General features: G+C 34.5%; 1 protein-coding gene across 1 annotated transcript in view; it reads left to right on the forward strand.

Moving 5' to 3' along the window:
• sev (receptor protein-tyrosine kinase sevenless) overlaps positions 1-13,484 on the forward strand; it is a 179,353-nt gene that overhangs the window by 44,884 nt on the left and 120,985 nt on the right. Inside the window, exons 6-9 of the mRNA XM_089104666.1 lie at positions 4,330-4,449; positions 7,206-7,392; positions 7,675-7,818; positions 9,524-9,730. Coding sequence (XP_088960792.1) covers positions 4,330-4,449; positions 7,206-7,392; positions 7,675-7,818; positions 9,524-9,730 — 658 coding nt within the window. The remainder of the gene's footprint in view (positions 1-4,329; positions 4,450-7,205; positions 7,393-7,674; positions 7,819-9,523; positions 9,731-13,484) is intronic.

A 13,484-nucleotide genomic window follows, 5' to 3' on the forward strand; every position in this document is an offset into this window, starting at 1 on the left:
GTGTTATGTTTGGGGAAACATTTGGCTACTGTATATTAACTTTACTGTGATTTAGCTGTAACTTGTTGCAGCTAAGCATTTAATTTTATATGTGAATGGAAATTGACGGGATACTGTCGTTCGGACCACTGTATGCCTTTTGGCAGTATGATTTTGCCCTATCTCACCCATCATAAAAACCCAGACCGAGGTGCGAGTGCTCCAGAGAACGTAGAAACATAAGCGACATTAGATCTTTTCACGGGTAGACAAGTCAGATTTCTCTTGAACGCGAAACTTGGCTTCAACGTTGGAACACTAAATTTTGAAGAAACTAACTTTAAATTAATATATTTCAATACATATATGAAAATCGGTAATTAGTAGTGCAATGTTATTATTAGATGTTTTTAGGAATTAAAAGTAGGTTTCGAAGTCTCAAGTTGTTTTCAAAGGCATTTCGAGAAAGTTTCTGCCAAAATATGTGTTCCAGGGTAATTGACCGCTGATGGCAGATCAAATGAGAGGAGCTGTTTTTAGCGCTAATGCAAGAAGAAGTGGGAGGAGCTGTTTGTTCGCACCGAGAATGAAGATCCGGAAATTATCTGCGGTATACTTACTGCTAATTATATATACAGTGGTTCGAACAGACACGTCTCTAGACATTTGAATCTAAATAGGCACGTTTGTGATCGCTGTTTTTGGAAAACACTAATTTTTCAGCGTTTATTATTTGGTGGGGTGGGGGGGGGAGAGCTCTAGTTTATGATTTACTGATGACATCATGTTGGGGCTATTAAAAGTTACACGGCGATAATGTTTATATAAAAGCTACAAAGTTTTACCAGCCTTGTATGTGTGCACTTTGTAATCTTCTTGAAAAAGCTTTATAAGCTTCTTTAATTTTAGTATACTCTTTAAGTAACAAGTCAAACTGTTTTATTTGAGTCGAAATCATGTTTTAACCCGGCTGGCATATTACCTGAATTTAAATTCTAAAATTATGCTAGTATTTATGAAATTATTTAATATAATAATGTAAAATAATATCAGCATAATTATATCAATAAATAAAAATTAAAGTGTAATTACAAAAATAACCTATGCAGAGTGAATAGGTTTTTGCTCCTTCTGTAGATGGGATTTTTGAAGCACGTTCTGAAGTTAACTACATCTGGTGTATGAAAACCTATTTAAACATACATCTCATTCAAATTCAAGGCCTTTTGTGTTTGAGCACTTCTTAAAAAAATTAAAAAAATGGCAAACTTTATACATGTTTCTTATTCGTGGCTAATTTCCAAATCCCGTATATTAGGCTACTGCTCCAGTAGGGACGACGAAACTACTTTTCCCTCAAAGGTATCATGTTGAATGAAAACGTATTCTACATGCCGTAAAAAATCCTGTATTTCCATATATCTAAATGTCTGTTTTGATTTTTTTTCGAAATTAAATGTTGAAAAACCCGTAATTTGCTCCTTCAAATGGCGTATTTGAGTAGTAACTCCGACTTTAAAGACTTTAATTTTTCCTGACGAAATTCCTCTGAGGTAAGCCACCTTCTCAAGAAATACCAAAATTCAAGATTTATTTTTAATTAATGATTCATATTAACTATGTGTGACTTCGTTCTGGCGGAATAGATGGTCAACGCTCTTCCTAGAAATTCATTGCCCTTTCCCCCTAAGAAAGTCTTTAAATGTTTCCATCACGCTAAGAAAAGTAAAAAAAAGTTTTCCACTGTTAAAGTCAATTCTTTTTAAGCCAAGTTGTTTATGTTTCGTCAAGCAAGTCTTTTATTTTGCTAACCTGTTTTAGAAAAACTTTTGTGTGTTTTCTAATCTCCGTTACCTACAAAAATACCGTATATACACTACTGGTGTATATACAGGAATCAAGTTTTGAAAATTAGGTTAAAAAAAATATTCAAAATAAAATCGGTTTTTTGACAAAGAACAGTATCTTCGTTTACAAGATGATGAATGACGTCATGATCGTAGGTTACGACCATAAATGACGTTAAAAAGAAAACCTATACGGTGATGTAAGTCACAATGACGTCGATATCGTCAGTATATAATTTCGTCATGTCATCTATATATAAAAGGTCGTCAGGTCATGTCACCTTGACAGTTTAAGTTGATAATTCTCGTTGATGTCATTTATAATAAAGAACGAACTCTAGCTCAAGGTGAACCTAAATATCATAGGCAGCGTAATAGCGCTGCCGAAGTAAAAAATGATGTTGGCACAATGTATTATTTATTTATTTTTTGGTTTTTTGGTTTCTTGGTTTGTTTTAAACCAGAGGGACACTTCATATCGAAGGAGTTGTCGTAGAAACTTCGAAAAGGGCTCATTCAATTGGAAATTGGAAGGGCTTATGCCCTTTTTAATAGCCGAAAGTGATAGGAAGGCAACTAATACCCCTTCCACGCCCACCATTTCCCCAAACACATCCAATCAAAATTTTGAGATAACCATTTTATTCAACGTAGTTGAAAGTTCTGAAAATTAGGTCTTTGAGGATGACAACCCCCCCCCACAGCCCTCAGGGCAAGCATTGTAAGTTATGTCCCGGGGGCTAACTTACAAGGTTTTTATAGAATGGTTTTTATATTAATATTATATTTACATAAGGTTTTTTATTAAAAGCGTTGTTGTAGAAACTTCAAAAATGGCTCATTCGATTGGAAATTGAAAGGGCTAGTGCCCTTTTTAAGAGTCGAAAGTGATTGGAAGGCAACTAACCTCCCTCTCAGGCCCACCATTTCCCCAAACACTTCCAATAAAAATTTGAGATTGCCATTTTGTTTAACGTAGTTTAGAGCTCTGGAAATCATGTCTTTGAGGATTACAACCCCCCCCCCTCGCCACCCACAACCCTCATGGCAAGTAAGCTTTGGCCTGGGGGCATATAAGGTTATTATAGAATTTAATGTCGTAGAAACTTCAAAAAGAGCTCATACTGATTTATGGTAGATGTATGCTTGGTAGATTATTTGATTCTATTTTTGTTCATTTTTGGTTTATTGGAGTTTTTACTTTTTTTGAAAAACTTATTTTGTGGAAAAAGCTTTCTAATTCATTAAAATAAAACGCAATTCTAGAGAAAATCTGAACCATCATATGCATCATGCACCACACTGTTATTTTGACAAGAGATGAGATATACATTTTTTTTATGAGATATACATTTATTAAAAAAGAAGACAAACACTATTCGCCTTTCACCTGCCAAGAAAGGCAGGCACAATATATAACATAATATAACACAAGTATCTTTTCAAAAGTTGCTTCTCTGGGGCATGGTGCCATATTTGACTGCCTTCATTGCCTGATTCTCTGTAGTTCGTTCCTTATTTTTCCAACTAAGAAAAATCCCATGGGTTTTTCTGTGTCTAATAATCTACAAGTAAGGCCTGTATCAATAGATTCAAAAGCATACACAGGAGGAAGGCTTTTGGGCCCGTACTTCTAACCTGCATTAATTCCCAAGGCTAATTTTGAGCAAACTGAGATTCGTATTTGATGTTCTTTATTATCCATAAGCAAAATAGTAATTATATCCCATAAGGAAAATATAGGCAGACACTGGAGGAAATTGAGGTCAGGTCTTAAATTAAAATCTTAAAATATAAATTGCAAAAATTTGTTGCATTTGTCGTCTATATTTTTACTATTTATTTTTGAGGGAAATTACTTTTCCCTTAACCTCCTTAAAAAATCACTGTAAAAAAGGCAATCTTAAATTGTCTCAGTTAGGAATACAAGGGAAACGCTAGAAAAACTTGCCATTGGTTGGAGTTGGAATAGAAGCCTTCGGTGACAAGTTGAAGTTTCTACCTTTGGATCAGAAAGCCACTTAGAATCTTTTTTATGGATTTAACAGACATTTTCTTCAAGATAAACCAATCTCTAAACTGAATTCAGGGTTGAAAAACATGGATGGAGACTGTTTTACTGTACAATTCGTAAAATGTTCAAACTTTCTTATCTTAAAATGATATTTTGTTAGGTTTTAATTATCTAACTGATGACACATTTAGTATTTCTATTAATTTTTACTAAATCTATTGTTATTACCATATAAAATCATGTTTAAAGTTCTTGTCTCTGCCTCTAAGTTTCTTTCTTCAGAAGGTGCTGGAAAGCTTTCATATGACAGTGATTTTCCTAAAAACGAGTTTAACAGCTCATAATTCTGATAAATTTCAAAATTTCTGCAAAAAGGGTTTGCCTGAAGCCCCCCTTCTCCAATTTCATTCTTAAGCTTTTTAAATTGTTTCAAAAATAATGTTTCTACGTGTCTGGTTCTATCAATGAATAATCATCTTAATTTTACAGGTCTGTTTGATGAGAAGTCTCAATATATTTTATTTTCATTCGGGGCTTCAGTCATGCAACAAAATCTTAGTAATCGTATTGGACCAGTTAATGTCGTCAACTTAACTTCAGATATTACAAGTAAGAGTACTACCACAAAATATAATTGTGAGGAAAAACTTTAAGCCGACCGTGTAATGGACTCCCCCCTTTCATGGACTCCGACCGTGTGATGGACTCCCCTTATTCATTTGTGTATATAAGATTTTCCTTCTGGTGATTCTTTATCGTACAAAGTTGGGTGACAATGTTAAATTCATCTTACCGGGGGAGGGGGGGGATCGGAGATACACCCTGAAGCCCCTCCTCCCTGGCAACGTAATATCTATTGATTGTGTCTCAGCATTTATAGTAATCTTATGCGAATTTTAATTTCAAGTGCAAGTTTTAATGAAAATATAATTTAGTAAAATGTAATACTTAACATATTGGAATCTTAACTAATTTTAATTTGAATATGAAATTTAAGGAAACTCTTAGTAATTATGCTGGACCAGTTAACGTGGTGAACTCTTATGTTTTTTTTGGTATGTTCTGATTATTATTATGTACTTATTACTGTATTTCTAATCATCGGAATTAACTTTATATGCTTTAGCGTAATGTTTTTAGTTAGGGTAAGGTCACAAACCTACCTGTCTATAAAGAGATTTGAGAAATGATAATTTCATTATATTTGACAGATGATTTCTCTTCTGTTTTTTTGTGCTCACCGTGCTAATTGTGCTCACATTTGTACGCACACCGTAGGTTTGAATTTTTTGAATGTTTTTTTATGATATGAAAGAAAGTGGATATCTTTCAGTACCCTTTGTCTTTTTTAAATAGAAAATTCTGGTAGTTTCTTTGGACACAAATCATTTTCTGTTTTTCTTTTCCATCTGAAAGTGCTAGTCAAAGTCATGTTCCTTGTAGCATACCCAGAAGTGCCAATTCACGAACAGACTGGAGGGGGTAACTGTTTTATCTAGCAACTCAAAAAGGTAATCTAGTAGGGGGTATTCTTCAAAATTTAGGGGATAGCGGATATTCGTTTTTCTATTTTTACCAGTGAAACTATCGAAAAAGGCTATTTGCAGAATACATAGGACTAATTGCTCCCAGCATGCTGCCCTACGCCTCCTCCAGTTGACCGTCCCAGAAGTTAACTTAAATAAAATTCTTTTCCAAATGGCTCTCACGACCGAACATTATCGAACGTGACATTCTTGTCGAAAAAAGAAAATTGCAACAAAACACGATAATTTCGAAAAACACACAAATACCTGTATTTTTAGCTATATGTAGTCAAGGTTCTTTTGGAGCCGTGTTTTTTTCTGACGCTCGATCTTGAAAGCGTAAAAATCAAGAAACAAATTTTATAGCTACTCAGTGCTATCCGTTTTAAAACTGATTATTTTGTCTAACGTAAAAATCAAGGAAGATAGTACTGCTTTAGTTTCTACTGATTATAGCTAGCTCTGAATTTGTTTTTTTTTCTTACCAAGCTTTTAAAGTTAGTTACTATTAGCATGCACTGTTTCGGGAAATGTGTTTTCTGACGTTTCATGGCATTTTATTCAGGCATTGGTGGCTCTAGGTCTGGGCAGAAAAATAGCTGCCTCCCCCCATTTTTTATGGCATCTGATACTAGGTTCCTTTTAATTTGTAATTTTGCATTGCTATGATACACCTTACCCCCCCCCCCCCCCCTATTATGAAGCCTAAAACGCTGCTGTATTTAGGAAACGTTAAATATGTCAGCTACTCCGCGCCATCTAATTTAAAATATGTTACTAATTTGAAAATCTGCTGCTTTATTCAGATGCCAAAGAAGAACAGCCATCGGTTTCCTACCGTAAACTGTTAATCATGTTACAGAAAAATTTGTTATCAGAGTACTCACTTAGTATTCCTTCTTCTTTTTTTCAATTTGAAATTTTTTCAAGATATTCCATAAGGTAGAGAGGAAGGTCACAATTGTTTTAAAAGCCTTTGCATTTAAAAAGAACTTAAAAGTGAAAAGGTGACAAAACTCTTGGCGGATTTCGTCAAAGTCGTATGTGAATGGTCGGTACTTATGCATTATAACTAAACCAGTGCTATATACTGTACAAGGAAACCATACACGAAACCAGACAAACGGCTATTTGCTAGATAAATTAATGGCAAAGCGTGGTTTCTCATTGTGTTTACAGTATTTAAACGATTATTTTTTGGGGTTTAGGGGGGGGGGGGGGAGAGGTACCTAGATTAGGTTACATATTTAATATTTGCTATCCTACCCCCCCCCCCCTCCCCTAATGTGCAAATATATAGCCCAAATTTGTTTCTAAACTATTATATATTCATCCAATCTTATTTTATTTCATTAGCATTAACCAAACTTGACTTCTTTCGTTTATAGCGCTGGTTTAGTTATAATGCATAAGTACCGATTGGACTTACCATACTTAACACAAAAAGAAAACCTAGAGGTGTTTTCTTGAAAAAAATCAAGCCAGCTATTCCACCCATTAACTTATATAGGTAAAGAAAATATATATAGCTAAAAAAAATAAATATAAATATAGGTCAAGGAAAATAAATTTAGATAAAGAAAATATAGTTTGCTTTTAGTTGCTTCTCATCGAAGGTGAATCCAAATTTTGGATCTCAATTAGAAATATGAATGGGCAAAGGAAAAAGGAAAAAGAAAAAGGTTAAGGAAAAAGAAAGAGGAGCAATAAAAAGGTGTTATAAAATGTCACATAAAATTTTAACAGGCCAACCTAAAATAATGATTTTCTGGTTACTTTTCTTATATTTCCTCGTTGAAGGTTTGGAAATTATGCTGAGTTAATCATTTCTGTTAATAGGTATGGATGTCCTTGAAAGTCAAAAACTTCTTTTTATATCGAATGCTAATGGAGATCTTCTAGAAATGGAACTTAAATACGCCTCTCCGTTGCGTACGCTGTTGCCAAGAGAATTGATCGGTGGAAGAATTTCAAAGCTGAGCGTTGACTGGCTAAATGAGCTTCTTTATTTTGCTATTGCAACGCGGTGAGATTTTCTATATTTATTCTTCACCTTTCCTTTGTTTTCCCATCTTCATCTTCGTCTTCCCTTTTCCATCTGTCATCTTTCTTTCCTTCTTCTTTCTTTCCATCTATCTTCTTCATCTTTTGTAGTCTAAATATGTCATATTTATTTTAGTGAATATAATCAATACAAAAAATTTATTAACATACTTAACCTTCTCTTTTTTGAGAAACATATTGGTCTTAAAACTGATCTTCCCCTTCTGTGTGCACGATTCTCTTGAATGATTTTCTTTCTTTCTAGGTCGTCTAATAGTCACTTGAACCGAAACAGTGAAGCGTTGTCTTATTCCATTGGACGCTGTTCAATCGCTGGCAAAAACCTGACGTTTTTTCATATACCCTTATTAGGTGGACTTGTTGATCTTCAAGTGGATCCGTACAATGGGTAGGGTTTTATCGAGTGGGTTTCTAATTAAATAAGCGTAAAATCTTTGAGTCTAACTCGTAGCATGTGAGGAAATTCCAATTTCAGATGTTAATACAGACGTTAGCGGCATTTGTCTTAATCATCATGTATTTGGTAAACTTAACAATTTTCGGATTTCTTTACTTCAAGAACTCATTGATCTTCGAGTGAATCCTTTTTAGGGGTATATTTTCCCCGTCGTCGTCCTATTAAGAAAAAAAAAACTAGGAAGTTAACTTGTTAATTGATCCAAATCATAAAATCCAAATTTCTGACATTGATTTAAACTTATGCATTTTCACTCAGTAGCGTCAATCATTTCCCAAATTAACCCTTTTTTCTTATCATTTTTCCAATAAGATTGACTGATCTTCAAATGGATTCATGAAACAGGTATATTTTTCGATCATTATTACAAAATTAACATCAAGTTATGTAATCCCTATTTCTAATGTTGATTCCAATGTTTTATCTTTTCATGTACATAAATAGAAAATAAAGCTATAAATGCAAAGTCTGTTTTAGCAACTTGATCTCAAGTCAGAAAATACCTCTATTAGCTATACATGGTACAAATTCAAAATTTCTACTCCAGAGAGAGAGTGAGGTTGAGGAGGACGGACTAAATTAACATGAACTGAAATTTTCAAAATAAGCTGTTGTAGGTATTATATGACTTTTAAAAACAGAATTCATAATTCTTGTAAAATTAAAGATATTGTATAGTGATTAATATGTTTATCTTCATGTAAGTCCATACTATTTTTAGCCTACTAGGCTTTGCAAACAAAGCTTAACTATCATCCTACCATCTTATTTTGTGATCATATTGTCCTTTCTATAAAAATCGTTGCCCCCATAGGAAAATTCACAAAAGGGAATATAAAGTTTATTTTTTACAAAAAAAAACTATAGAACTCCTCCTTCTTTTTCTACCTGGTTGGTAGCAATTAAGTAAAATTAATATTTTTCATCTTTTGAAAAGATTGTATTTCTGACATAAGACATTTGCATGTGGCTTCCATGATGCCCATTTTTATTAAATTTTTTTCACTAAACTTTTACGGTGGAATTTTTATTTTAACACGAGCCGAAAAGGAAAAATTTTTACTGTAGAAAAAATAACAGTTATTAAAAAAATGGCGTTAAAAAAAAAGAATCATAACTGTCATTTAAATGGGAACCATCATGTTTCCATGTTTATTGCGGTATAAAATGTTTAAAAATACCAATTTTAAAGGATTAGAATTATGGATATTAAAAAAAAGAAATATGGTTTGCTTCAAGGGTTATTAATAGAAAATATATATACATATAAATAAAAGAAAAATCAAGGTTTAGCATTCAAGGCCACTAAATTCAAGAATGCATTCAAATTCAAAGACATATGTGATGTGACGGGAAGTTATAATTAGGGACCTTAGGGACCTTATCGCCCAATAAGAAATAATGTCAAATTCTGGTATTATTTTCATTTTGTTTTGATTGTTTTTCTCACCAATGAAGAAGAATATATTTTTTTTTAATTTTCATTGTTTTTCTTGAATATGTGTGTTCTTGCATGTCTGAACACCAAGAAGCTATAATATATTTAAGATATTTTTCAAAATATTTTTCGAATTCTTAGTATTTTCCTTTCTCAGCAATACGCATGTCCTCGCTTTAATTCATTTTAAATGTTTAGGTTTTTGTTTTGGGTTATGGATGGACAACGTGGAGGTATATACAGACTTGATCTTGCCGATTTTGCAGCACCCATCTCCCTTCAGAAAATTCCGAAAAGGATATTCAAAGACCAGCATTTAGGACCTTTTCAAATTGATTTTATCCGACAGCAGATCCTTGTAGTTCATCAAGAAAATTCAACCGTCTTCTCTCTTTCATTTGAAGGGTAAGATTTTTAACATTTTAAAAACTAGTTTAAACTGTAAATTTTAATAAGACATAGAACATCTCCGTTTGACTTGAAACTCCAGCTATAAGAATTTGGCATCGCATTCTGGCCTCTGGGAGATAGAGAATAGTTTATGAAAATATACTCTACGAAACCCGATTTAATTAGTGTCGAAGCTGTATATTTTTACATATTTCATTGTACAGTTGATGTAATTGACAATATATTCAATCATAGGCAGCGCGCTAGCGCTGCTTAAGTAAAGAACGATGTGGGCACAATGTGTTTTTTTTTTCTCCGTACCCAGGCACTTCGTATCGAAGGAGTTGTCGTAGAAACTTCGAAAAGGGCTCATTCGATTGGAAATTGGAGTGACCCTTTTTAATAGTCAAAAGTGATTGGAGGGCAACTAGCCCCTCTCCCCCACGCCCATCATTCCCCCAAAAACATCCAATCAAAATCTTGAGATAGCCATTTTGTTCGGCGTAGTTGATTTCCAGATAGAAATATGTTTTTGAGGAGGATACTCGCCCACAACCCTCAGGGCAAGGGTTTTAAGTTATGCCCTGGGGGCATATAAGGTTTTTTATAGAAGGTGTTGTCGTAGAAGCTTCAAAAAAGGCTCATTCAATTGGAAATTAGAAGGGCTAGTACCCTTTTTAATAGTCGAAAGTGATTGGAGGGTAACTAGCCCCCTCCCACGCCCATCATTCCCCCAAACACATCCAATAAAAATTTTGAGATAGCCATTTTGTTCAGTGTAGTGGATTTAAAGATAGAAAATATTCTTTTGAGGAGGATATTCCTCCACAACCTTCAGGGAAAGGGTTTTAAGTTGTGCCCTGGGGGCATATAAGGTTTTTATAGAAGGCGTTGTCGTAGAAACTTCAAAACAGGCTCATTCGATTGGAAATTCAAAGGACTAGTGCTCTTTTTAATAGTCGGAAGTGATTGGAGGGCAACTAGCCCCCCCCCCCACGCCCATAATTTCCCCAAACACATCCAATCAAAATTTTGAGATAGCCATTTTGTTCAGTGTAGTTGATTTCCAGATAGAAAATATGTTTTTGAGGAGGACACTCCCACACAACCCTCAGGGCAAGGGTTTTAAGCTATGACCTGGGGGCATATAAGGTTTTTATAGAAGGCGTTGTCGTAGAAACTTCAAAACAGGCTCATTCGATTGGAAATTCAAACAAATCCAATAAAAAATTTAAGTAGGCCATTTTGTTCAGCGTAGTTGATTTCCAGATAGAAAATATATTTTTGAGGAGGATACTCCCCCACAACCCTCAGGGCAAAGGTTTTAAGTTATGCTCTTTGGGCATACAAGGTTTTTATAGAAGGCGTTGTCGTAGAAACTTCAACAGGCTCATTCGATTGGAAATTCAAAGGGCTAGTGCCCTTTTTAACACTCGAAAGTGATTGGAGGGCAACAAGCCCCCCCCCCCCCCACGCCCATGATTCCCCCAAACACATCCAATCAAATTTTGAGATAGCCATTTTGTTCAGCGTAGTTGATTACCAGATAGAAAACATGTTTTTGAGGTGGAAACTCCCCCACAAACCTCAAGGCAAGGGTTTTAAGTTATGTCCTGGGGGCATATAAGGTTTTTATAGAAGGCGTTGTCGTAGAAACTTCAAAAAGGCTCATTAGATTGGAAATTCAAAGGGCTAGTACCCTTTTTAATAGTCGAAAGTGATTGGAGGGCAACTATTCCCCCCTAACGCCCATCATTTCCCCAAACACGTCCAATCAAAATTTTGAGATAACCATTTTGTTCAGCATAGTTGATTTCCAGATAGGAAAAATGTTTTTGAGGAGGATCTCCCCCATAACCTTCAGAGCAAGGGTTATAAGTTATGGCTTGGGGGCATATATGGTTTTTATTGAAATTTTTTCGTAGAAACTTGAAAAAGGGCTCATTCGATTTAAAATTCAAAGGGCTAGTACCCTTTTTAATACTCGAAAGTGATTAGTTGATGTTTTTTGTTATTGTTATTGTTTAGACCAGGGCACTTCGTATCGAAGGAGTTGTCGTGGGAACTTCGAAAAGGGCTCATGCGATTGAAAATAGAAAGGGCTGATGCCCTTTTTAATAGTCGAAAGTGATTGGAGGGCAATTCTTCCCCTTTGCACTCCCACCCTCCCACGCCCACCCTCCCATTTGCCCATTATGTTTAAAAACTAAATGTTGCCTTAAGATTAAATCAAAATGTACTGTCATAATGCTAATTCCCAAAAAGGCGTCTCAGCAGTATCCCATGAACGACTGAGCGTATTATGTTCAAACTTTTGGGGCTACTTCTGCTCTTAAAATTTAACCAAATCAAAATAGCGTAAGTGTATCCAAGCTATCAAAGAAAGTAAACAGGTTTTTTTGCGAATGGTATCAAGTTTTCCCTTTCAGGTCAACTAGAGGAGGTATGAAACTAAATTAAACAGTACTATTTGTGTCCAGATTTATAAAAGGGTGTTTGTTGTTAAAAATTGCTGAAAATTTTTCTCCAGCATACAAATAGCAGGCCGAACTATAATGTCTTAAACAACGAAAAGATTTAAAGTATTATTTTCTTTTTCCCTGAAAAGACTATGTCAATATAAAACGAACAGAAATTAATTAAAAAAACTGTTTCCACAAAATAAGTTTTTCAAAGAAAAGTAAAGAATTCCATTATACAAAAAATGAGCAAAAATAAAACCAAATAATCTACCTAGCGTGAAACTACCAAAAATCAGCATCGATAAATAAATGAAACCCAAAACGAACAAAAATTACAATAAATAACCGAGTCAAACTCAAAACGAGCAAAAATTAACATAAGTTGGGCACAAAATCCCTATGCCTTCCCAAGGCCAGATCAAAATTTGCACTTTACTGAAAAAATACAAATGAATGTACATTGTCAGTTTAATATACATATACTGATATTTAGCAATCAAAATGTTAATATTAATTGATTTATTGAAGTTATAAAAGTAAAAACATTTATATTTTTTTTAGTAAAGTGCAAATTTTGTTCTGGCCTTGGGAAGGCATAGGGATTTTACGCCCAACTTATGTTAATTTCTACTCGTTTACCTTACCTCTCGTTTACCTTAGCTCTTAAAAAGGTAAATAGAAATTTCAATTTCCAATCAAATGAGTCACCTCTGATGTTTATAACGACCACCCCTTACATAAAATCTTATCTGCCCATCCCCCGGGGTATTACTTACAACACTTCCCCCGGGCTCTAGGGATTAGTGTTGACCCCTGAGTTTTTCTTATTTGATGTTTAAACTATTTTGAATAAAAGGGGTATCTTAAAATTTGCATCAGATGCATTTGGGGAAAAGGGGTGTTGGGGGGATGGGTGTGTGTGACTAATTGCCTTAAGATCACTTTTGACTCTTAAAAAGTGCACTAGAAATTCCGATTTAATATCAAATGAGCCCCCCTCTGAAGTTTATACTACCGTCCCTTCCATAAAAACCTTATATGCCCCCAGGGTATAATTTACAATACTTGCCCTCAGGTTTTGGTGAGATATGTTATCCCTGGAGTCTTTGTTATATGGTATTTGGTCTATTTTGAACAAAATGGTTATATAAAAGAATTTATCGGACGTATTTGGGGAAAAGAGGGTTGGCGGGGGGGGGGCTAGTTGCCATCGGATCACTTTTGACTCTTAAAAAGGGAATTAGAACTTTCAATTTCAAATCATTTGAGCCCCTTTGAGTTTTATGCGTCCACTTCTTCCATAAAAG

Source organism: Artemia sp. Qi Xiang Cuo, chromosome 2, assembly GCF_049724085.1.
Source record: "Artemia sp. Qi Xiang Cuo chromosome 2, ASM4972408v1, whole genome shotgun sequence".
NCBI lineage: Eukaryota > Metazoa > Arthropoda > Branchiopoda > Anostraca > Artemiidae > Artemia > Artemia sp. Qi Xiang Cuo.